The sequence below is a fragment of the Salvia hispanica genome, chromosome 5 (assembly GCF_023119035.1).
Source record: "Salvia hispanica cultivar TCC Black 2014 chromosome 5, UniMelb_Shisp_WGS_1.0, whole genome shotgun sequence".
Lineage (NCBI taxonomy): Eukaryota > Viridiplantae > Streptophyta > Magnoliopsida > Lamiales > Lamiaceae > Salvia > Salvia hispanica.
In genome coordinates this window covers 38,646,278-38,671,087 of record NC_062969.1, presented here as the reverse complement: position 1 = coordinate 38,671,087, position 24,810 = coordinate 38,646,278, and the positions used below count along the sequence as shown (strand labels likewise).

At 37.8% G+C, this 24,810-nt stretch overlaps 4 protein-coding genes across 4 annotated transcripts in view; 2 read left to right on the top strand and 2 right to left on the bottom strand.

The window, feature by feature from the left end:
• Positions 1–2,502: 2,502 nt before the first annotated feature.
• On the bottom strand, positions 2,503–3,724 carry LOC125190983 (NAC transcription factor 56-like). The gene is made up of 3 exons (XM_048088425.1): positions 3,540–3,724; positions 3,105–3,412; positions 2,503–3,030 (listed from the first exon to the last, which is right to left on the bottom strand). Exons 1-3 carry the CDS (start codon positions 3,721–3,723, stop codon positions 2,692–2,694), a joined length of 831 nt encoding a protein of 276 aa, XP_047944382.1. The 5' UTR covers position 3,724; the 3' UTR covers positions 2,503–2,691.
• A 3,102-nt stretch (positions 3,725–6,826) lies between these two features.
• LOC125190005 (TIR-only protein-like) lies at positions 6,827–7,503 on the bottom strand. The gene is made up of 2 exons (XM_048087206.1): positions 7,019–7,503; positions 6,827–6,938 (listed from the first exon to the last, which is right to left on the bottom strand). The coding sequence occupies exons 1-2, from the start codon at positions 7,501–7,503 to the stop codon at positions 6,827–6,829; spliced, it is 597 nt and encodes a 198-aa protein (XP_047943163.1).
• A 9,617-nt stretch (positions 7,504–17,120) lies between these two features.
• On the top strand, positions 17,121–21,624 carry LOC125188700 (COP1-interacting protein 7-like). Its single transcript, XM_048085706.1, has 9 exons — positions 17,121–17,395; positions 17,487–17,663; positions 17,990–18,108; positions 18,304–18,353; positions 18,434–18,483; positions 18,566–18,718; positions 19,025–19,248; positions 19,345–20,969; positions 21,047–21,624. Exons 1-9 carry the CDS (start codon positions 17,337–17,339, stop codon positions 21,230–21,232), a joined length of 2,643 nt encoding a protein of 880 aa, XP_047941663.1. The 5' UTR covers positions 17,121–17,336; the 3' UTR covers positions 21,233–21,624.
• Positions 21,625–23,212: 1,588 nt separating this feature from the next.
• LOC125190003 overlaps positions 23,213–24,810 on the top strand; it is a 1,878-nt gene continuing 280 nt past the window's right edge. The window contains exons 1-4 of the mRNA XM_048087205.1: positions 23,213–23,338; positions 23,410–23,496; positions 23,592–23,715; positions 23,798–24,730. Of these exons, the coding sequence (XP_047943162.1) occupies positions 23,213–23,338; positions 23,410–23,496; positions 23,592–23,715; positions 23,798–24,730 (1,270 nt within the window). The remainder of the gene's footprint in view (positions 23,339–23,409; positions 23,497–23,591; positions 23,716–23,797; positions 24,731–24,810) is intronic.

The window sequence follows — 24,810 nt, the reverse complement described above, 5'->3', positions numbered from 1 at the left end:
CCCGGTAAAAAAATGTCGGATCTTTCAGGAATTGAGATTAGTTTCAGAGATTGAGGCATTTCACTATCAGAGATAATTCATGGTATAAGTTTTTCTCCGCTTCTCCGATAGGATTTGGATCATTATACCAAATTTGCCCTCTCACTTTTCCACATCTACCAGCATATACCCACGACAATCCGACCAGGAGGAGGAGGCACTCATTCGGGGCGACGAATTCAAAATGGACAGATCCATATGAGGGCAGCGAAATCAACTCGGCAAAAGGGGTTTAGCACGGCAGAGCACGTCTTGCATCGGAGCGGCGCGTAGGGGAGGATTTGCAAATCCATGTGGGGGCGGATCGACTGGATTGAGGCTGCGATTGGGATCACGCACTTGGACGCCTCCGCCTTTGATCGCGGCCAATTCAGGCACGTCATCCGGACTCCCTCGATTCCCTCTGGTTCGGTTTGAGCTAGCTCCGGCGCGGCCATTGATGAAGCAATTGGGGTGCTGTTAGGTTGGGGAATGCAAGATCGGAGGGGATTCCGGTGGTTAAGGGAAATTGGGGGTTTTCTGGATGAGGGTTTTTGCAGTTGGGAGGACCCAAAGGCGATAGAGAAGGGGGCGAAGAGAGGGAGGAGAGGCAGAGAAGGGGGATGAAGGAGGGGGGGGTGTAAAGGGAGGGAGTGAGAGGCAGAGAAGGGGGGCAAGGGAGAAAGGACGACGGAGGGCAAGGGAGTCATTTCTCTTGAAAAAGGAAGGCCATATATGGCATCACAATGTTTAATTTTAGTATCCAGTATAATGACTTAGGGCTACCAAACAATAGATTAAGCCAAAAACGATTGCTACCAAACGTCATTAAAAACAAGATTAACTATCTAAAATTCTTGTAAATCAGTTATATGAGAAATTGATAAAAGCCCTAAATTGCTACCAATCATGCCCTTAAAACTAGAGGTGTCAATAAATTCGAAGGAGTGGATTATACGAAATATTAGCTCTGAAGTTTTGATGGGCAGTGGAGTAAGGTGGCGGACGGTGTTTGGAATAGGTTGTTGGCAGTTGTGGAAGAGAAGATGTAACTTTATTTTTAAAGGAGATAGGGAAAGCCCGATTGGAACTATCAGTAAGATCATTAATTTGGTTAAGATAGTGGAGTCAGCTAGGATAATGGATAATTTGGATGCGGCAGTGGCTAAATTGCCTGTTATGGTCAGTTGGAGACCTCCAAATATAGATTTTCTTAAGTTAAATACAGATGCATTTTTGAAAGGGGGAGCTGGACTTGCTTTTGGGGGAGGTCTTATCCGTGATGAGCTAGGAGCATGGAGGGCTGGGTTTGTAGCTAATGTTGGGGTTTGTTCAATTTTGACGGAAGAGATTTGGTGTCTCTTCCATGGAGTCCAGTTGGCAAAAAATTTGGGCATTCGGAAGCTAGTAGTGGAAAGTGATAGTGCTGTTGGAGTTGCCATGATTATGGGACATTTTGAGATAACTGTTAACTGCCAGAATATTGTGCAGAGGTTGCGTGACTTATTACAAGATTTTGAGTCGGTGGTAGTTCAACATGTGCATAGAGAAGGCAATTTTGCTGCAGACTTCCTCTCCCATTATGCGTATAGCGCTCATAAAGGAGTTTATGTTCTTGATGGCCCTCCACCGGGAATGAATGTTTGGCTACTACATGATAGATTAGGTGTTTCTTATTTGCGATAGTTTTTTCAGTTTTCTGGGATGTTCCCAGCTTTCTTTACCAAAAAAAAAAAACTGGAGGCGTCAATCAAGCCAATGCCACGGATTTTGGGCCAGCCTACTCGAATTGCATGTTAATCTAGCGTAGGCTAATCAGAATAAAATTTTATTGGATTAGAAATTATAACTCTAACTGTTAATCTAGAATCAGAATAAAATTTTATTGGATTAGAAATTATAACTCTAACTGTTAATCTAGCGTAGGCTAATCAGAATAAAATTTTATTGGATTAGAAATTATAACTCTGACACTCAACATTAGGTTTCAAACTAACCCAACATAATAATCGAGCTGCATTAAGATTCCTAATTGAGCTACTATATATATGTTGTGAATCTAGTCTGATTGTTCTAAAAGATTATTATCAGAATAAATGTAAACCTTTGTATTCAAACTATTAAAGTAAGCCTAAGGGCTAAAGTCGAGGCCCAATTACACCCCTCCATTACGATTTACGTATACGCAACAAATAGATTAGTAAAGGAATGGGCAACGCCACCTTTTACCCACATCCTCACAAAAGTGGCCTAAATTCTAATTTAATTAGCATCATAACAATACGCTATCTTCACTAATTATGACAATATTCGATAAGCTTTTCCATTTCGGTCATGACTAATTACTAATTACATTAATCCAGCTAAACCACGTTTCCTTTTCACACACTTTTGAATAGTGAATACCATAAACAATTTGAATGAATGGATGGTTTAATTTAGAAACATTGGTAATTCGATGCCTTCAATTTGCAATTAAAGTGATAACACAAAATCTCACGGATCTTTTCAGATAACAATTTTATCACGCACTGAATGAATGTGATTCAAATTCAATGTTTCTAAAATATCAAGAGAAACAATAAATAATTACTATAACATAGTATAGTAATTTAACATGCCCAAAAAATGCTCATATACATAAACGTTACCGGAAATGAACATTGATTCGATTTATTGAAATCGTGAGGGGGGGAGTTGGTATGATTGCTGCAATGCGGCATCATCCTCATCAACGGAACTTTGTTGGAATATTGTTTGTGGATATTGCTGATTCAGCAGCGAAATATATGAAATATTTCGTGGATCACTCGAGCTGCTGCTAGCGTTGTTCAAGGTGTCGTCGTGCACTTGCCACTCCTTTGCTGGAAACATCATCGGGCTTCCATGGAAGAAATTCGAAAAATCAGAGGGTTTTTCCTGGACTGGTAGCGGTGAGTGCAGCATGCCGTCTTCCGCAGACGAAGCCGGCCCGTTCTTCTTAAAAATCCGGCATAGAACCCAATCATCCAGCTACATGTCACATTCACATTCAATTCATGACTTTATTATAATCAGTAATTCTATTTAATAATTTAATTACCCACCCGCGAAGAGGATTTTTTAGAGAGATTTATCCCCGGCGGTTTAGCGGCGGTGGAATTATCTCCGACGAGGCGGTATTCGTGCATGATCCAATTAGTTTTGACGCCCTTGGGCGGTTTGCCGCCGTAGAAAACCAAGGCCTTCTTCACGCCGATCTTCTGTGTGCCGTTATCGGTGAGGATCGGCTTGTCAGTGCCGGTGGCTTTCCAGTATCCTGACGTGGCCGCTCGATTCGGACGCTCGCCGTTGGGGTACTTTCTCTCTCTAGGGCTGAAGAAGTACCATTCCTGATCACCGAAGCTTGCTTTACCTGAAATATTAAACATAATCGATGAATTTGTATTTGAATTTGATTCGGAATGGATTGAATTGTGTGATGAACTGCTCGGATTCAGATACGAAATCGATGATCGGGGAGGAGAGGGAGGGGTTGTTACTTGGGAGTTCCCAGGGGTCATATTTGTAGAGATCGACCTCGGCGATGATCGCGGCGGGGAGAGGGGCGTCGGCGGCCTTCTTCTTGAGGTAGTAAACCAGGAGCTCTTCGTCGGTGGGGTGGAAGCGGAAGCCCGGTGGCATCTGCGGGTGGTGGTTGCCGCCGCTGGAGCTGGTGCCCTCCATGGATCGTAGAGTAAATTCAATTTTTGGGGGAAAATGGTTAATTTAAGTGTGAGAGGGAACCTGGGAGCGGGATTGGGTGGAGCTATGGAGCAGGTGCTTGGTGTAGATTGGCCACTGAGGAGTTGACACGTGTAGGTGGGGGGGGACCACATCTGTGGACATTTGATTCTTATTTCGGCGGTTATAGGCGGAGGCGGAGGCGTTGGCCGCGCCGCAATACTGCCGCGGTAGGAATGTTGTGGCGGTTTCATGTCTACATCTATGACGATAATCTCATTCCACAATAAGCAAATTTCTTTACACTAATTATTATTATTATTATTAAATTAATTTGTTTGAGTAGGTGTCATCTTTATTTGATTTTTTCTATTTCTATTGGAATACCATCTTTAAAAATTAATGAAACTTGGTTAATAAATATGGGAACTTGACCATCATGACAAACTATTGAATACGATACAAATGCTGATATGTAGATACACTGAATTCAACAAGTCGATATTATTAAATGAATGAACTTTTACATGCCATTATTAGATGATTATCAAAGCCATGTAGAAAGTTACTCGCTCCGTCCCTCTTTAACAGTCTCATTGACTTTTCTGTCATCTTTTTGTGAAAATGATAAAAAATACTTAAAGTGGAGAAATGGTACTCTATATTATTCTCTCTCTTACTTTACCATTTCTCCACTTTAAGTATTTTTTATCATTTTCACAAAAAGAGGACAGAAAAGTCAATGAGACTGTTAAAGCGGGACGGAGGGAGTATTACAACTTCTTAACCTTTTTTTATTTAAAATGAAACTTTAAGTGATCAATAAGAAGAAGAAGGGGGGCTACATGTATATATGGTCTACTCAAAATTAAACCATGCATTTATATAATTGCAAGAACATATTTAGGAAACATTTTTTAAAAATAATTTACATTGGTGAATATATTTATGTGTGAAAGAGATAATAGGCATTAGCCAAACAAATTGATGCTGTGTAGCTTTCGCATATGGGTTTGTTTGCTCTGATTTAGAATTGTGGTGAATGTATTTGTGCCCTAAAAGGGATATAGTCCAACATTTTCCTAATTTACTGTCCAACAAATCGCTCTTTTATGTCAAAACTGCATCTGCCATTGCCCTAAATTCTTAATCAAATTTCTCATTTTGTGATTAATTCCTAAATGCCAGATCACACACTTATCATCTACTTGCATAAATAACATGTATTCATTAAATAGATAATTATAACTATAGCAAAACAACAGAAAACCATAAATGTAAATGCGATTTTATGTTTGCTTTCGCTTTTATTTTCTATTCAAAATTATGTAAATGCAACTTTGTTTTCTAAATTATCCCACAAACGTTATGAAATTAATTTAAATTTAATTAAAGGATTGTTTATTGCGGATTGAGATGTTGTTTTATTTAATGTGTTGGTGAAAAAATTAATAAATAAATAAATAAAGAACGTGTTTAGGCCACTTCAAATTTCCAAATTAGGGCGATTCAGATTCCACTTTATTAATAGAAGCAATTTGATTGTTTTTCGGATTCATTCGATTTAGGGTGGAACCACCGGAATGTTGTGTCTCTACTTTTATTGATCTAAGGCAATTGGGGGAATTCTGTTAATTAATCTATATTAATTGAAGAGATTTAGAATTAATGATATATAGTTTGGGCTGAATTAATTACATTAGCTGAATTTTTATTATATGGGTCACGGGCCACGGCCTACCAATCCCACTCCTTTCTCACTCAAAAAATATGAATAAACATGATGAGTTAGAGTTTGTTTTTGTGTTAAATCTTATAAACTATACACTAATTCTCTCAGATGCTAACTAAATATCAAAATATTGTTAGTGTAATGAATCTTTTCGATGTAGCAAAATCATATTTGCAAATAATGAGAAAAATGTTAGAATGATTTTGCTCACTGAAGTTTATCAATTATATATATACAGTGTTAAGATATGGATGTTGAAGGTTTGAGATGGCTGATAGAGTTCTTTTAGTTGGAGTATTACATAAGAACTTTATTCATGTTTATCTTGTAGATTATTGCCATTTTATTAGGAGTCTTATTATGATTTATCTTTAGGATTTGATTTTGTTAGGAATTTTGGCTATTTAACTCCCTCAGTTGAGAGGGAATGAGTCCAAACAAGCACTCACTTTGTTGCGAGGTAGATGTTGGCATGGAATTTTAGGAGATACTATTGTTATGTGTGTTAAAATATATATTAATGTGAGGAAATTTTTTTACCAACATTTAAATAGTACTCCACTGATTGAGTCAGACTACCAATCCAAGGAGATTTAAATTGGCCTCATCTTAAGAGTCCTGTCTAAATAAATCAGAACAATTTGATTAAAGTTTTTAAGAAATATTAATCAATAACACCATCGTGGTTATTAATAATGAATTACCATTCAAATTCAGATTACATGTATAATATATATATGATGAAGTCAACATAGATTTCCTTTTATGCATGACATGCTTCAATCTTAAAGAGTCGTTTTCTATATTCGATCGAAATTTATCAAGACTTTTCCTATGTACTAATAGTACGAGAGACCAACTATATGTTAATCGGTGACTTAGTTACGTATATTGAAAAGAACATGTTTATTAATGTTACTACCAAGATATGTAGTGATTTCAGAAGAATTAAAAATAGAAGAGAAATGTAATGACCCAATTATCTTTGTCATCCAACATTAAAATCTTATCTCTCTCACTTATTTGAAAGTTGTTACATCCCATGACACGTAGTGCTACTAATTAAGAGTATAAGGGTTTGGAATTTTGGATCATGGTCGCAATTGAACAATTGGTATTACAAGAAGTGAAATTTCAATACAAATAATCAATGAATCACAAACACAAAATGATTACAACTTACTGCATTTACAGTCAACTTTATTTGCAGAAAAAATGAACAATGAACGAATGTGTTAGGAAGCCCTCCAAATAAACCTCATTAAAAAAGAGGCAATATGAAGGACTCGTTGCTCCTCACAAAGAATTTAATTAAAGAATTCAAATTATTAATTTCACCAGCACCATTAATCTTTTCAAATCACCCAAGATTAATTAGTTCAATTCAAGTTTTTTTTTCTGCCTCTTAATTTCCTCCTCTTCCTCCAATTCGATCAAGTTCTCGATCACCACATCCGTCGCCTGAGCAAAAAACTCCGGCCAATCCCTGCACATATATATTTAAATGTTTTCCAATTAATATGCAGTCGACGATCCTAACAATAAAAAATATTGGAGTGCACTTACCCTCGCAAGGTGTCAAAAGTTAACCCGACGGTGTTTTTGGCCTCCTCGAGGGCGGCGCGGAAGCGCATTATTTCCTCGGGCGGGAGGGAGCCGTCGTCCTTGACGCGGAGCTCGGAGGGCTTGACGTCGCAGAAGACGGGGATGATCCGCTTGCCGAGCTGGGTCATGAGGCTGAGCTCGTGGAGGCAGAAGTAGGAGTCGCAGTACATGGGCGAGAAGACGGCGATCCCGAGCTTGCACTCCCGGATGGCGGCGTCGATGTGGTCGAAGAGGCGGTCCCCGGGCTTCATGTTCTTGCTGTCCAGGAAGGGGCGGAGGCCGATGCTGCGGAGGTGGTGGTACAGCAGCCCCGCCACGTTGCGCTTCGTGTCCACGCCGCGGTGGTTGATGAACACGTCGCACGGTGGGGCCCGCTGCTGCCGGAGGACCCGGTGCCGGCTGTGGTGGCCGATGCTGCTCATCAGGGCGGAGGCTGGACGTTGCATGTTTGGAAAATTGGGGTTTTGTAGTTTAGCTGTTTTTTTTTGTGTGTGAGTAATGAAAAGGGATATGAGATGTTGTAGTGAATTAATTGTGGGGTATTGATTGATGAGGTTTATATAGATAGGGGGTGGCATTGATTTGTATTGGTGGTTTGATTTTGAATGGGAGAAAAATGTGGAGAAAAATGTCTACTAATCCGAATATTGGACTGTTTGATTGAAAAATAGGTAGTGGGTTCGAGATTTTGACAAGAGGAAAAAAAGAGTAAAAGGGTTGAACGAATTGACTCTTTTAGGCTGGTCTTTATGGTTTAGCTTTACCAAGGATGTGTAATCCTTCAAATACGCTTATTCCATTTTTTATTCATTTTCATTAAGGGAAAACAATTTAAAGTGTGCTTATTTATTTTCAATTTGGAACTATTGAAAAGCGTCCTAAAATACTAGTGGTACTATTATTTTCGTGCTATTCAAAACAAACTAAATGGATTTTATATTTAGTTCTTTTATGAAGTAAGAATATCACGTATACCGTATAATACGCTTCATACAAGTTCTTGGGTGAACGATTTTGAAATTTATCCTGACGAAAAATGCCCGATCAGATTATTTTTTTCATTTAGCTCATAAAAAATTTAAACAAAAAATTAGTATAAATTTATTAAGTTTTTTAGTACTACTATAAGTTTTACCTTAAAACTAACTATCTCTTAAATCGTATACAGAGTACTATTATATATGTAGAGAACTGATATGTCGTCTATCACTGTTAACATTTTTCGTAAACACTGCTTATTTTTATTGAATCAATGATTTTCGGTGTCAATTTTTGCTATAGTTGGAATCGTGATAGCAGTTGCGATTCTCCTTGTCGAAAAAACGATTAACCGCTAATTCAGTTATAGATCGGATCGATTGTTTCGATCAACATTAACATTAATGACATATTCGGTATGTTAACCCCCCCACCCACATATCATATAAATTGCGGCTATGATCAACAAATTTCCAAATTAAATAAAGATCAAAAGCTGAATATGACATGTTCTCCTTTTAACTTTACGAAACGAAATCAATTGATAGAATTGGGTAATTTTAAAGTGTAGATGATCATATTCACAATTTCTTTGTTATAAGAGAAAAATAAAGTAAAAATTACTAAATAATCTAATATATAGTTACCGACTTACCGTACATATTCACAAAATGCTTAATTAGGAAAGCGATATACTGAACTAGAATTTGGGCAAAACAAAAGACGGTCTAGTTTTTTGTCACAATAAAACAAAATAATTAAGAGAACTAAAATTCACACAAGGAATACGAGAAAGAGACGGTAGTACAGCTCCAAATGTAATAGATTTTCAAAGTAATTTCGCCTTCAAAGAATAAAATATTTAGTAGTATTAAAATGTGCAGTTGACTGTTTCCAATATGAAGATCGTCGTTGGCTTCTATTCAGAGATTCATGGAAATGCGATTTCCTAATTAGGTTTGAACTAAACCCCATCGGACAAAGACTTCTAAAATGTTTGCTTGTCAAATAAATCAAGAACACAAGAATTTTATAAGGTTCGATTTGTCGGGAAAGAAAATATAAAAATTTTGGTGATCATGCAATTTTTAATTCATTAATTATTCATTATTAGAGATTCATGAGTATTTTAATTAGAGTTTAGTAACTGAAGTAATTAATACAATTAAATTTATCAATTCCGAGTTAAAGAATTGATTCATCCATGTATGCATAAAATAGGCAAATTTTGCCGATGAATTTTGTATTATATTAATACAACTATACATATGTATATAGCTACTTTTCTAGTTTGAAATTCAACTTAATTTGAGGAAAATAAAGGACAATGTAATTTTGTAGGAAAATGTAGGAGGACTTGAGAGGTCAATCGTATGAATATAATATAGTCGCTCTCGCACGAACAACTCAAGTTACTTTCACTTGTGAATTGTGATTAATCCAATCAGTCATTTTCTTTAACCCCACACTTGTTTGTCTTTTAAATTCTACCACATTAATTCGTTCTTCAAGTTGCATATTGTAAAGCAATATTGGTCTTAATTCTTAATTGTGGGCCAACTCACAATTACAGCAAAAGCTCCAAATTCAAATATACGAGAGTTAATTATGGTAGGAAATTTTGATTCATTTATTTCATTTACTTTTTCAAAATAATATCTTGAAATGTGGTTGATAGCTAAAATCAAAACTCCATTAATTTCACATATAGCTAGAATAGACACTGAATTTCACTGTGATACCGATCTTGAAAAACTCAATAGTTTCAAACTCTCATATCACTTGCTAGAACATACATTTGTTATATGCATGTATACACCCACCTCCCTCATTGGTAGTCCATTTTGATTTCGACACGTGTTTTAAAAATATAAAAAAAAGTGTGTTAAAAAGTTAGTGGAACGTGAGTACTAAATTTATATGAAGTGGAGTATTATTTTATAATAAAATGTGAATATAATGAGTTACTGGAATGTAGAGCCTACTTATTATTTATGGCAAAAAAAGTAAATGTGAATAATTAATGGGTGATGAACGAAAATAACAAAAGTTGACAATTAATGAATGGGGTGCATGGGGAAGGAGGGAGTATCTAATAGCATGGAATCAAGTAACTAGTTCACCCGTTAATATATTTTTTTCAATGTGATATACTCCATAGTATAGTACTTTGTCCGTCCACCATTAGAAGTTTCATTTGAGTCCGACATAGATTTTAAAAATATGGAGAAAAGTAAAAGGAAAAAGGTAGTGGAAAGTGATACCCATTTTGTATACTCCCTCCGTCCCACAAGTATGCATTCTTTTCTTTTAGTCCGTCCCATAAAAGTATGCACTCTTTCCTTTAATTACATATAATTCTTTTGATCTCTCTTTTATTTTACTAATTGTGCATTAAAACTCCTGCCTAATCAAAAGTGTATAAGTGACTAGAATAGGTTAGTGGAGAGTGAGATCTACCTACCATTTATTGGTGAAAGTGACGTTGTAATAGTAATATACTACTAAAGTTTTGTGGACGTATAGATTTAGATAAATATTATCTCCGACACTTGGCCAATAAATAGATAGTCGATCACTTTCAAATTATCAGATGGATTATAGTAGTAATACGATTGTTATAAAGTGTTAAAAGGTGGCAGTCAAATGCGTTTATGTACGGTTAATTAAACATATAGTAGTAAGAATTTAAAGAGAAATTATAGACTATGACATGAATTCAAGATTCAGTAACATGCTTTCGACCGTACGATTAAGACATACGCGGATATAAAGTTATAAACTTCAACCAATTAAGTCGTTTTTATCTCTCGTCTTTAGTGGTCTTATTCTCTGTTTTTCATTCCATTTGTAATTATCACTTATTCAAAATTTTCCTTGTCTGTTCTCCACGGTTTATTATGTTTGTAAAAGTTAAGTTCCCACTTCCATTGCCAAGCCTAAAATAATGAAGAACAAAAAGGAAAGAAATTTCCCATTTTGAATTTTCGTCACGCTGAGTAGACTGCATCAATATTGATCTGGTCCTCGTAGATTTTATTAATGCTGCACAAGATAAAATTGTGTTTGGGGATAATTTTCTTGTTATAATTTGTCGTCTAATCAGCCGTGAAATACATAAACTATTGAACATAAAAAGTGATGTATTGGATAGCTAGGAATTAGGATCGTTCTCGTTAATTTACATAGATTTTTACATTATTCCATGAAGTTTATTTGGTGGTAGCATTGGAATTTGGACCAATTCAGCTGTTCTTAGCCGCCCACAACATTCAATTCATTTATTTGAATGTAAAACGTGCATGAAATCCAAACTCAAGATACTTAACTCATAAACTCAATATAAATCTTCTATTTATAAACTCTACCACAGTTTCCAATTACTAATTATGTACATCTATATTTACACAAGAGGTATGGAAATATAAACTCTCCTGGAGCCTTTTATTTGTTTGATTTGATTAATATATACTTCTACCCAATGAATTATTATCGTGACTCAGGAACAAGGATACAATTGTACCCAAAGACTAACGTTTTAACTTTTAATGTTGAATTTAGGAGTACTTTCAATATTAATCGGGCCAATCCATTCGGGTTTTAGCTAACTCGCTTGGATTGTTGGGCTATTCAAGTATAAGCCATTGTGGTTATAATTTTTTGAATTATAAACTTTCAATCCTAAACCAAAACTTTCGAGCTTTGGGCTAACCCGTAACCCGTCGTGCCAATTGAACTCGAAAATAATTTATTTTTTGTAACTAACATATATTTATTGATTATTTTATATTTTTGTATTAAACAATTACATATTAAAATAAGTGTTATTTCAACTCGAAAAGAGAGAGGAAAATACTTATATTTGTTGTTTTTAAAATAATTATCATTTTAAAAAAAAAATTATATGGTAAGTGTAAAAATAAAATAGAATAAACATTAAATAATGAATCAAAATATTTTTAAGTAGATTTGGAAAATAATTATTAGACTAATTTTTAAAATTTTGGAAAAATTAAATAATGAAAATTATCTCATTCCGGGCCAACCCTATGGGCTTGGCCGCTTGGGTTAATTTTGGTCCAACCCTATCGGGTTGGGGCGTTTAAGGTTATTCGGATTGTGATTTTTGGATTATAAACTTTGCAATTCTAACCCTACAAAATTGTTGGACTATTTGACTCAATCCGTAAGTTTCGAATTGAACTGACATTCCTATTATATAATTGTAGTTGGTCTGGTGGTGAAAGTTTGATTTTTCTTCGGGCAGCTTTATAAGCGTCGCATATTTTATGTTTTAATTTGTGTACTAACTCTTTAGTAGTAATTTGATTTATGGCTATATTATTTATATGTATATTATTTTTATCTCGATGATATTCTTAATTTATATGTATTTAATTTGATAATTATATTCTGCTTAGTAGTCATTATATCTTTTATCTTAATTATATGCCTAATTCTTTGGTAGTTTTTTTTGTTTTGATTGGTATTTATTTTATTTTATTTATCTTTTTTATATTCCTTATATTTTGATAATTATATTCGTAATGCTTTATAGTAGCCATTTTATTGTTTTGAATTTGTGGTTATATTATAATCATTTTTTACACACGAACTGTTAGTATTTTATATTTAAAAATGTGTTACTTTAAAATTGACAATGTTGTTAGATAATATCTTTAACTTTATGTTATGCAATTATTTGTTATATAACTCAGTACCCCAAATCTTCCTAGATATAAGCTAAGAGCGTCTCCAATGGCGGATGTCGCGGTAGGACGTCGCTGACGTCCGCCGTAGTGAACGGGAAGGGCGCCCGCGCCCGTCTCATATGTCCGTCCCATGGCCTCGCTCGTCACCCTCACGTCCGACCGGACGTCCGCCACTGTGGCGACGGTCGGACGTCCGAGTTTTTAAATATTTTTTATTTTATTTTATTTTTAAAAAAAAACTCTATAAATAGGACTAATTGAACTTCATTTCATTCACACCACTTGTGTTGACAAGTTTCTCTCTCTAAATCTACAAATTTCATTTCTACTACAATGGAGTACAATAGGAACTCCCCCACCACGAGCGGAGGAAACACACTCACGATTCCCACCGGAACGGAGGGAAACTTTGCGGGGATGAATCCCCAAATGTTCTACAATATGTACCAGTGGATGAGTCAGATGGGTGGGATGATGCCAGGGGCAGCGGGGATGGGCGGTATGCCGCCAAATATGGCGGGGATGGGTGGGATGATGCCAGGGGCAGCGGGGATGGGCGGTATGCCACCAAATAGGGCGGGAGTGGATGGGATGATGCCCGGGGCAGTGAGGATGGGCGGTACGCCGCCAAATATGGCGGTGGGTGGGTCGATGCAGCACAGGAGCCCGAGGACGCCTAGGGAATCTGTCTATCGCCCATATATAGATATATAGATTTGTTGGTCGATGATTCCCCTGGTACTGTTTCGGAGACTCAGTACGCCGGCATCGAGACTTTCTCTTTTGAGGAGCTGAGAGCGGAGTTGGGGCTATCGCCAATCCATGAGACTCCCGATGAGGCGGAGCCTGCTGCAAGAGGCAGGAGCAAAGGCAAGGGCAAGGCCAGAGGGCGGGGTAGGGGCAAGGGCAAAGTCCCGAGCTCTTCCTCGCACACGGGAGCAGAGGAGGAGGAGGGTGAGGATGAGCCGGAGAGGAGGACGATCTGGACCGTGTGGGAAAATGCCGCGCTTGCGAAGGCCTGGATCGGTGTAGTAGAGGATCCCTATGTCGGGCCGAACCAGTATGTTGACCGATTGTGGCTTCGCATTAGTGAGGCCTACCTCATATGCAAACCGTCTGGGGCGAAGCCTCGCACTTCCGAGCAATGCCGGAAACAGTGGCTTCGGTTGAGGCCTAAGCTCAGTCGTTTTGCCGCCCTCTACCAAAACAACATGCGCATGGCAACCAGCGGCATGTCTGAGGATGATGTGAAGAAATGAGTCATGGCTCAGTACCCCGACAAAGAATTGAAGTTCAAAGAGTTTGACCAATGGGAGGCCTTTCTCGTGGTCGGGGAATCGCAAAAGTTTTGTGCGGGTGTCGACTCGAGTTGGAAGCGGACGAAGATCAACTCTTCCCGTGAGTACAAGCAGAAGTGCCGGTTCGCACGAGCTCCCCGAAGCCGGGGAAGTGGCCCTGCTATCACGATCAGACTCTCGCCGTCGTCGTCGCCCGATGGGGCAAAAGGCTGCGCAGCGGATGGCGAGGGGAAGCGGCAGCGGCAGCGGGTCCTGCGAGGTCGAATCGGAGGCCCCTGAAGGCCCAGATGACCCACGGCCGTCTCGCCCGCGCGCAGCTAACGAAGACCCTGATGCAGAGCACGAGTAAGTGGTTTAGCACTCACGATCCTGTGTACAAAAGGTTGTGCAAGGATGTGGTCGATGCATGTCGGTGCGATTTAGGAATGCCACCCATTGATGATTATGGCGTCGAGATTGGGGGCGGGGACGTCGGAGGCGGCAGCGGTACGGGCGACGGGGACGAGGACGAGGAGGAGTGAGAGCCGAGGGTTGCATTTCTCGACTTTTTATGATTATGTAATTTTTAGGTATTATGTAATTTTTTTTAATTGTGTAATTTTTTTAAGTATTATGTAATTTTTTTAACGAAGTATTCGAATTTTCCCGTATTCCATGTTGACATTTTAATTCCGTAAATTTTAAGTCCGTAAATTGAATAATTGCGGGAAGTCCTAGTGGGAGTGCATGGGAAGTCCTAATGATGTGGCAGTAAAATGGGAAGGGCTAGTGATGACGTGGCAGGAAGTTTTTGTGAGAAGTTCTAGTGGAAGGGGCGCCACCGGAGACGCTCTAATTTTGATGAGTGGTGACTTATTGCTGTAAATATTGACGAGATATACTATCTATATCTTTATAGTAAAAAATGGAATTTCAAAAGTTGTCAAGTATACTTGTAACACAAACTTCAGTAACATCTGAAAAGAAGTGATGATTGAACAATGAACTTATATCCCTCTTTATTTTGGTTCCTCTCTTCCTTTCCAAGCAAGTAAAAAATGTAGTTGTAAAATATTATTGATGTCAAACTTGTTGCCTTTTTTTCTCTTCAATTTTTCCATCAGTGAAAAATGCCATAAGAATGGGGGAAGAGTTTCAATGAAAATTAGCTAGTGGAAACGATGAGGCAATTTTCTCGCAATCTAATAATACTCCATGTATAGTGCATTTTACGCAACATTCAAATACATCGACTAAATCGTAGTCTCACCAATTTTCTGAATGATTAAATTAATAAAATTGCTAGGTTGACCGTTTCCTTCATGCTTTTTGTTTTAATTAAGAAGCTACTATCCATTTCTTGTTTTTTTATTGTAAATTTTAAAAAGAATATTGAAAAACCATGTGCAAGCTGGAATCAACATTGTGTAGGCCACGACGGTGCAATAAGACAAGCTTTCGTTTAATAAAATGCCCACTCTCTAAACTTTTTTCATTAATATTAATAATTTAAAATTGATACTGTATAATCAGTACACTTATTTTGTTGGGTTGGCTCTAAATTTCAATTTTTGAGAAAAGATAAATGATATTGAAATATTAACGTAACATTATTATCTATTAATTACTTACTATAATTAAAAAAAAAAAGAGGACTTTTCATATTCCAAATCTAGAATGTAGAATCACTCTCTTCATGTTTGATTAATGAAATGCTGATCTCTATTTTTAAAAAAAACCTAATCACTCTTTTATTGAATGTGTGATGTTTTCCAAAACCATAAAAAGAACAATATTTTCCCAAAAACAAGATCGATCATGATGGTCTAACCAAAATTAGCCTTCACTTCTAACTACCATTTAGCTGTTTATAATTAATTAATTATACCGAACAACACTATAACAAATTTCGTATTAATTAATTTCGTTAATGTACAAACAAGTTGCTTTGTGAACTACCTCCTGTTCCAAACTAAATCGAAAATCGAAAATGAAAATAGAAACAATGTCCAAATCATATCTTAAAAAGAATTAAAAGAGGGACATAAAGTCAAAAAACTATGATTTCCAAAAATATTAAATGTCATATCAATAATGACAAGCCAACCAACTTGTTTAAGTAGGAAAGAAAATATCCAGCAAATTTATTCGGCAACTTAGTAAATTTAATTTTCACGGCCTCATGATAAATAATGAAATCATATTTTTCAAAGATGTATTAACAAAATGAATAAGTGTAGTACATTCATTGAATCATTAATCATGGTTTAGAAACATTTAGACTATTCAAAATGGTGAAACTATAAAAGAATAATACTAGTAATAAGTACTTATTAAAAGAAAGAAGATACCAAACCTATACGCTTGACCCATAGTATTATTTAATTGCTATAATTATTTTTAAATTCCACTACTAATCATGTCATCTTTCATGCTATGTACGTACCACCTAATTATAACCCTATTGGACAACTGGTTAATGATCAGATATTATAATATCCACAGATAAATTGAATATTTTTGTATCCATTACCAATTTATGATCAATGTTCTAAAAAGAGAACAATTTTAACTCAAGTAAACAATACTCCCTCCGTCCTAGTCTCCTAGATAATTTGAGACACTTTATCCAGCATGGGTTTTAAGAAATCTAATAGAAAATAAATTTAAAAAGTTGGTGGGATATGGGTCCTACTTTTAAAGTATTAATTTTATAATAAAATATGAGTAGGAATAAGTTACTGGAATATGAGGTCCACTATCAAAAATAGTAAAAGTGAAGTGAGACAAATTATATGGGACGGACGAAAATGGAATATTGGGACGAATTATCTGGGACGGAGGGAGTAATTATGTAATTACGGAGTATTGTTTTTATTTTATTTTATTTTCCTATTGTAGAAAATGCACTTATATATACAAATTTAGTAAAAATATTTTGGAAGTGGGCAAAGAATAAATATTTGAGCAGTAATTGCAAAATAATGGAGGGAAGGTGGGGACATATGCTTGTGGGCCCAACTTCCAAATATCACCTAATCTACTCACAGAAAATTTTCCATTCACTCAACCATCTTTTATTCTCTCTCTCTCTCACACACACACACACACACACACACACACACACACACACACAAGAGTTCTCACACTTTGGCATGTGCACTGCTCCATCACTTCTTGCTGGATCTCTCTAATGTCCAGTTAAGATTTCAAAAAAAGATTTTTGAATGTCACGTTCAAGAACATGAGCTTGCAGTTCAATACACCCCAACTTTAGAGCTCAATCTCTCTCTCTCCTCACTCTGTGGGAGCATGGATTCCAACACCATCCTCGATCATGCTCTCTTCCAACTAACCCCAACAAGAACAAGGTAAAATTCTCTCACTCTCTACTCAATTCTGGCCAATTAGATGTTACTAATTAGAAATTCGGTTGTGTGGGTTCGTTGGATTGGAAAAAAGATGCGATCTTGTTGTGTTTTCCGGGAAGAAGAGCGAGAAATTGGCATCTGGGCTTTTGGAACCCTTCGTTGCTCACTTGAAATATGCGAAGGATCAGATTCCAAAAGGGGGTTATTCGATAACTCTTCGCCCCCCACGCGATGATGCCTCGTGGTTCACTAAGGCCACGTTTCAAAGGTAATTTTGTACTAATAATTGAGCTTAGAAATGTATTTGGATTAGCATTTTGGTGTGAAATTGATGAGAATTGTAGCATTATTGACACACTTATTTCTTCCATATTGCTTGATCCGTGTACTGTTTTGCTGTGGAATCTTTATGAACTTGTCTTGGCGATTAGATATACAATTACTGATAATCTTGGAGGTATATCCATATAAGAGTGTGCCGTTGAGAGAGAATAAATATTTGGATATACATTGTACGTTGGTGAAGTTTTAAATTTACAGCTATGGATCAAAGATGATGTTTTTCTCATTATTTTTACCAATTTGTAACTGCAGATTTGTACGTTTTGTGAGCACGCCCGAGATTCTTGAGAGAATTGTACATATAGAGCGAGAAATTTTGCAGATTGATAGTTCAACTCAATCTAATGAAAATCCTACGGCGGACGAGGAAGGTATATAGGCATACCCTATTAATGAGAATGTCATATGTAGTAGGGACATATATAGTGGATTTTGTCTCTTAGACTATACTTGGTAGTATATGATTTATCTCTCCAGTTAACATACATGATATATTGAAAATGTTGATAAGTTTAGAGTATGTAAATCAACTCCTAGTTTACTTATCAAACACATTGTGTTATTAGGGAACATATCAGCAGATGGAAACCTGAAGAAATCAACTAATTCTTCTAAGGTATTTAAACTTAAACTTAGAGGTAGATGTTCATTTTTAAAGTGTTCACCCAACTCAATTTGTTTATCGTGGCTGTTTAGTTATCCTCCGAAGAAGAAGATCATGGGGCTGAACTGAGAGAACACTCTAGGTAGTTGATTCTCACTCATGAAACTCTGTGGATTACACTTGTAGCTCCAGAAACTAAGTCGTTTACTTGTTCTTCTGAGAAGGGCTCGTCTTCAACGTCTTATGGATACTCGAAAAGCATTACTTCTGAAAGAGCAAGCCATGGCTTATGTCCGTGCAGTTGTGGCTGGATATGAAATGGAGGACATTGATGATCTTATATGCTTTGCTGATACATTTGGAGCCTCACGGCTAAGGTAACAACTGCTACTTCTTCCCTGTTTCTGCATTAGTAAGCAATGAACAAACATTATCTCACCTTTGCTTAATTATTTGATTCGGTATGCCCAGAATCTTCATACATCATTTAGTGAGGTAGCCATAAGTAACAACTGATACAATGTTGATTGGGTCATGCAATGTTAATGTCGTATCAACCTTTCCAGTTATAATTGATAGAATTTAAGTGGGGAAAACAACTAGTGCTACTATTTTCTAGTACTAATTTTAATGGCTTCATAAAGATCTTTCTGTACCTTAGTAATCAATTTATTCTCTTGTAGGGAGGCATGCACCGATTTCAAGGAGCTATACAATAGGAAACATTCAGATGATCGATGGATGGATGAATTAGCAGCAGTGCAAGCATCAGCTATGACTGACCTCCCATATCTGGCAACGTCTGGAGTTATGCTCACAGGTGAAAATTTCCAGGGCAATGGATTCTCTGTGCCACTTGAGAGAACCGGCTCCTCCGACCCTCTATCTGACACAGATAAGAGCAAAGGTATGTTTTGCATTGCTGTGAGGATGTTGGGTCTGGGGTATGACTCCTCGTGCATAGAGTTTAGCGCATCTAATCTATGAGTTTGCTCGGTTGCAGAAAATGGTTCTACTGGACAGAATATGCAACATGTGCCATGGATGAATCAGATTCCTCCATATATGTACAACTTTCAAGGCCCAATGCAGCAAATGCCAGCGTACCAAGGTTATCCTTACCCAGGCATGCCGCAATATTATCCAGGGAATATGGGATGGCCATCTCCAGGTGGCCCTAATTCAATGAAGAATCATAGATCATCTCGGAGGAAGGAGAAATCTTTTAATGCAAATGATGCAGATAACTCTGAGGAAGATGAAAGTACTGCTTCTGGTGATTCAGATGCTGGGACTGACTCAAATGAGGAACAAGAACAAGATAAGAAGCCTTCGTCAAGGGGGCTGAAGCAGGGGAAGAAGAACAAGAAGAAATCTTCCAAAACGGTTGTTATCCGTAACATAAACTACATAACTTCCCAGAGGCGCAATGGAGAAGATAATGAGTACTCTGAAGAGTCTTCGGGAGAAGCACTGTCACTTGATGATGTCTCCATCAGAAAAGGGGTTGATGATGCAATTGCATCGCTAGAGAAACATGCCCACCCTAAAGCACGTAAAAGCAGAGGAAAACACGAACTTGAGAACGATGCTGATGTTTCTGAAGGAGGGAAGTCTGCTGATCCTTGGGGTGCTTTTCAGAATCTTCTCCTTAGTAATGAAGACTCGAAGCCCAGTGAAACAATGAATCATCACGCTAGAGATCCCATGGATGAACAATTTATGATGAACAGTTCCAATGGTGGTGGTCTTTCACACAACACTAGCGATTCATTTCACTTGGAATCTGAGAAAGTAAAGAGACAGCCTTCAACTAGTGATGATTCTGTTCTTGTGATTCATAGAGAGGGAAAGAATGGTGGCAACACTCACACTATGGATTTTGCAAATGGTGAAGAAATGCGAACGGCTATGAAGAAAACTGTTTCTGAAAATGAGAATGCATTGTTTACACAACAATCCAGAGGATCAGGAACCACACTGGGAGCTTTACAAGACTTCTCCTCAGAATCAACCACTATTAGGAACAGAAGAGAGGAAGACTGGTTCATTGTCAACTCACAAACACAAAGGCAATCAGAATTTGTCAATCATGACTCCCTCTCCTACGCAAGCGACATGGTCAAGAAAGAAGCAGAGAGAGGAGCTTCTGTGGTTGATGATTCCTTCATCATAGAGTCAAGATCAAGAGTTGACGATCAGTATGTCTCTAACTGGAGAACAGACATCATCATGGATGGTGAGATGGACATCACCCCCCAGATAGAAAACGGAAATCCAGCCATTTCTAGCTCTGCTGAGCCTGATGATCTCTGTATGATGCTTGTAAGGGAGTCACAAGAATCTGGTGCATCCTGGACACCGGACATGGATTATGAAGTCGAAATATCTTACAACGAAGCTGATAAAAAATCTTCCCTTGCCAAGCTGAATGGTGAAGCTGCAGAGGAAGTTGTTGCCAATGGTAAACAAGCCAATGGCAAGAAAAATGCAGGTCCGACAGCTAAGATTCCCGGGAGATCTCGTGTTTTGGGGGGATCTCCCGCTGGAAAACCAGATCCTTATTCCAAAACTAAGAAGATATCTTCAGCAAGTAGGCTACTGACTCAAAAGAGCAAGCTGCAGAGGGTATAGTCATTACATATTTGCATAAAGATCAACTTCTTTATCCTACTTTTTTGCCTGATGCTTATGATCTCATACAGGAAGAAGAGGAGCGCAAGAGATTGGAAGATGCGGTGATCCAACGCCAGAAGAGAATCGCTGAAAGGTCAGCTATCAGTGGTTCGTCTTCTGCAGCATCCAAGAAACCTCCTGTTGGAAGCAAATCAGCTCCTCCTAAGCTCGACAGGATCAGATCTTCGTGTGCAGCCCGTGCTCCAAAAAGTTAAGTCAGCCTAAAACTCACCGCAATCTGATTCTGCGATCATCGTGAAGACCTACATATGAAAATACAATCTATCTGAGCAAAGCGGAGTAGACTTTTTCCGGGTTGGAGAGCTGTGCTTGATCATTGTGGCTTCCACTCTGGTTGAGCTTCGCTGTTGTTGTATAGCCTTGGTTCTTTGCATATGCCATTTTTTGAGATCGTATATTCAATTTATTTATTTTCCTTTTAGTGTGTATCTGCAATAAATAAATGGATTATATACGTGTGTCACCACACACTGAAGTTGACTGCTGGAGATTTCAAACTTATTCTGAGGTTTGTTTATATACATACTCGTTCAAATACAGTTTCCATATGTCATGTATTTATTGGAATATTGGTGATTTTTTTTCCTATTTTTGTTTGAGTGTCAAAAACTCTGAATATTTCAAAGCTTGGATTCTTCCACCTTTGTAGTTTTTAGAAATCTTGACTTTCTTATTCAATTAAGTTTAAAATTTGTTGGTTCTTTAACTTACAAAATTAAAGTACTTTCATTCGAAGTATGTTCAAACTTGATTTTTATACTTAGGAAATTTCAATAAATTTACATAGCAATTCAATACTCCCTCCGTCCATGAATAAGAGTCCGGTTTTTCCATTTTAATCCGTTCGCGAATAGGAATCTCTGTTCATTTTTACTATAAATGGTATTAAGGTCTCACGTTCCACTAACTCATTTCACTCACATTTCATTTAAAACTAATATACGCAAGTGGGATTCACTAACTTTTTTCCGTTCACTCCGGTGTCGCCAAGAAATGCGACTCCTGATGGCGGACGGAAGGAGTATCAATTTTTCTCATTCCATGTATTTAACGTAATTGAAAACAAAAAATGTAGTACTACTTAGTTTCTACTCCCTCCGTCTCAGATAATTCGGGTCACTTTGACCAGGCACGGGTTTTAAGAATTGTAATGAAAAGTGGGTAGAAAAAGTCAGTGGAATGTGAGTCCTATCTTTATATATTAGTTTTATAATAAAAATGATAAAAATGAAATGAGACAAATTATGTGGGACGGACCGAAATGGAAAATTGGGATGAATAATCTGGGACGGAGGGAGTAATTATGAAAAGATAAATTAGACAGCAAATTAGTAGGGCCCTTGAACCGCGAAAAAAACGGTAATTCGCGGCATTGGTCTTAAAAAAAAAAGGTAAATGAGAATCTGGAGGGTTTGGCCCCAATTTCTCCCCCGGTAAGAGAAATCAGAAGGGAGAAGAACAAAGTTGTCCACTGGGGATTCATTCATCAACAAGTGACAAACGACATTGGGATGCACGTTGTCAAATTATTTATATTTTTGGATTAAATCAAAATTTGTCTTAATGTTCCCTGCAAGAATATTGATCATTTCTTTATTTATAGTTTATTCAAATAAATATTCTTTCGAACAATTCACAGAGTTTTTGTCAAACCATGGGGGGCTGGCGAATGTCTTTAATTTTTTAATCAATAGTAGGCATGAATTTAGGGAGTTTTTTGAGAGCTCTATAAAAGTTCTCATTGTTGTTTCCATCTCAGCTGGTGCATTTTTTGGTGTTGCACTTTTCCTGTTCTGTAAGAAGCCTTCTACATTTCAGGTACTGTTTTTCCAATTTTCCCAAATCTTTTTTACAATTCTTGTTTTTTTTTTTGCTACTTATTTATTGCAAGGTGATGTTTCAGCACTGATTGTGATCTTTTTTGTAATTCAGAAGAAATCATGATTATGATTAAGATATAATCTCCTTTCACATGTGTTAGTTGAGAGTTCAATGCTGTTTATTGACTTGTGGTTCTGAAATGACACTAGCAAATAAATGTGATACTAATATAGGAAAAGGGAATATGGTTCTTACATGGAAATTTGTGGTGAAAATGGCAGAAAAGTGGGATTGAGACCAAAAAAATTCCAAGCATTATTACATCTAGGAATGTCAATGTCATGAATGTTCCAATGGTTAGTAGTCCACGTGGAGTGGCTGGCAGTTTGGGTTTCATGACAGAGATTAGGGACAAAATTGGCTGCTTCAGAGACTTGCTTGATTTCTCACCTTGCGCTGGCTCTGCTACTCTGCTTGAGGTGACTAATCTTCTTGTTGATCTTTGGTTGGTTGAACTTGGAATTCATGTTGTTGCTTTGTCTTTCCTCAGCTGTTAGTGTTGACCCTTCATGATATATTCCAACGGTATCCTGAGATCAAACCGGCCTCAGAATTTCAGGACGCGGACATTCATAAGGTTACCTTACTTAACTATTCAAGCTCATGGAGTTCCCTATGTCTTTACTGTTAGAGAAAGTAAAGTGTAATTTGGCTGTGTTGATTGTGGGGCAGGCTCTGAAAGTCTTCTGTAATACTCTGCAATCGCTTGGAGATCTGTGGACAACGGAGAAGTGGATGGTCCGATGCAGATATGATTCCTCAATGAAATTGCAACACTCTGAGTTAGAGCACATCTGTATGTTGTATGTTGGCCTCAAGTAGCATGTGATCAATCTGTTCAAGTGGATAAAATGTTTCTTGCTTTTGTCACTTTGTAGCTGTGTTGATGCTCGAAGACGTCATTAAGCTAGCACGGGGGAGGCTGTGTGATGAGATGGATGATGTAGATGACGACGATAATATGAGTGACTACAGCCCTGCAGGAAATGCATTTTCAAAGGTGTTGTCTGCCTCTTATTTTGATAACAGATCATCGTATTGTGGATCTCCGATGACTCCTACTTCGATCCTTCAAGGAGCGTGGAACTCTCCAACTTGCTCGGAGAAGGGGGCGTCGTATTCACCCCATGATCTCATGTCGGCTAGAGGTGGGAAACTAAGCCCCATGGACATGAAGCGCCTCTCATTCCATATGATTCCTCATGTAATTGCTATTTCCCAAGATCCTAAAAACATAAATAATTTGGAGAAGGAACAGAGAGAGCATCATGATATCAATAAGGATGATGTGGTGGGAGGAATGGAAATGATTGATGTTGTTATTCATGATTCTCAAAATGATGGTACAAGGATTTCTTCTCTTGTAAGAAGACATGGAAGAAACTTGATTGGTGTTGGTGGAAATCAGACAACTCCACACATGATGGTGAGGCCTTGTTTGCAAACACTTCTTGAGTTGCCTATTCCACCACCACTCATGACACCGAGCAATTCGACAGTCGCACCCCCTCCACCACCGCCATTGCCTCCGCCACTCAGTAGTACACCAATCAGGTTGCCAGTGGCACCCCCTCCACCTCCACCTCCACCTCCTCCACTCACGATGACCGCATCAAAGGGATACGAACCAGCTATTCCACCGCCTCCTCCTCCACCCATGGGTGCATCAAACAGGCAGCCACCATTGGCACCAACATTAAACAGATCAGCTCCACCACCCCCTCCCGGGCCTGCCTGCCTTAGTCCAAAGAAATCAACAACCAAATTGAAGAGGTCTTCACACATGGGAAATCTGTATCGAACTCTCAAAGGCAAAGTAGAAGGATTGGCTTCATATGGAAAATCAGCAGGGCGAAAGGCTAAAGTCGGAGGAGGAACCTCCAATGGAGGG

What these genes read in the sequence shown, in the direction of transcription:
- LOC125190983 (XM_048088425.1), bottom strand. Translation starts at nt 3,723, where the DNA reads ATGGAGGGCACCAGCTCCAGCGGCGGCAACCACCACCCGCAGATGCCA. An exon ending in TGACCCCTGGGAACTCCCAA is followed by an intron (nt 3,413 to 3,539) that starts GTAACAACCCCT and finishes TTAATATTTCAG; the next exon opens with GTAAAGCAAGCTTCGGTGAT. An exon ending in CTAAAAAATCCTCTTCGCGG is followed by an intron (nt 3,031 to 3,104) that starts GTGGGTAATTAA and finishes TGTGACATGTAG; the next exon opens with CTGGATGATTGGGTTCTATG.
- LOC125190005 (XM_048087206.1), bottom strand. Translation starts at nt 7,503, where the DNA reads ATGCAACGTCCAGCCTCCGCCCTGATGAGCAGCATCGGCCACCACAGC. An exon ending in ACTTTTGACACCTTGCGAGG is followed by an intron (nt 6,939 to 7,018) that starts GTAAGTGCACTC and finishes ATATATGTGCAG; the next exon opens with GGATTGGCCGGAGTTTTTTG.
- LOC125188700 (XM_048085706.1), top strand. Translation starts at nt 17,337, where the DNA reads ATGGATTCCAACACCATCCTCGATCATGCTCTCTTCCAACTAACCCCA. An exon ending in AATCAACTAATTCTTCTAAG is followed by an intron (nt 18,354 to 18,433) that starts GTATTTAAACTT and finishes GTGGCTGTTTAG; the next exon opens with TTATCCTCCGAAGAAGAAGA. An exon ending in TGACACAGATAAGAGCAAAG is followed by an intron (nt 19,249 to 19,344) that starts GTATGTTTTGCA and finishes GCTCGGTTGCAG; the next exon opens with AAAATGGTTCTACTGGACAG.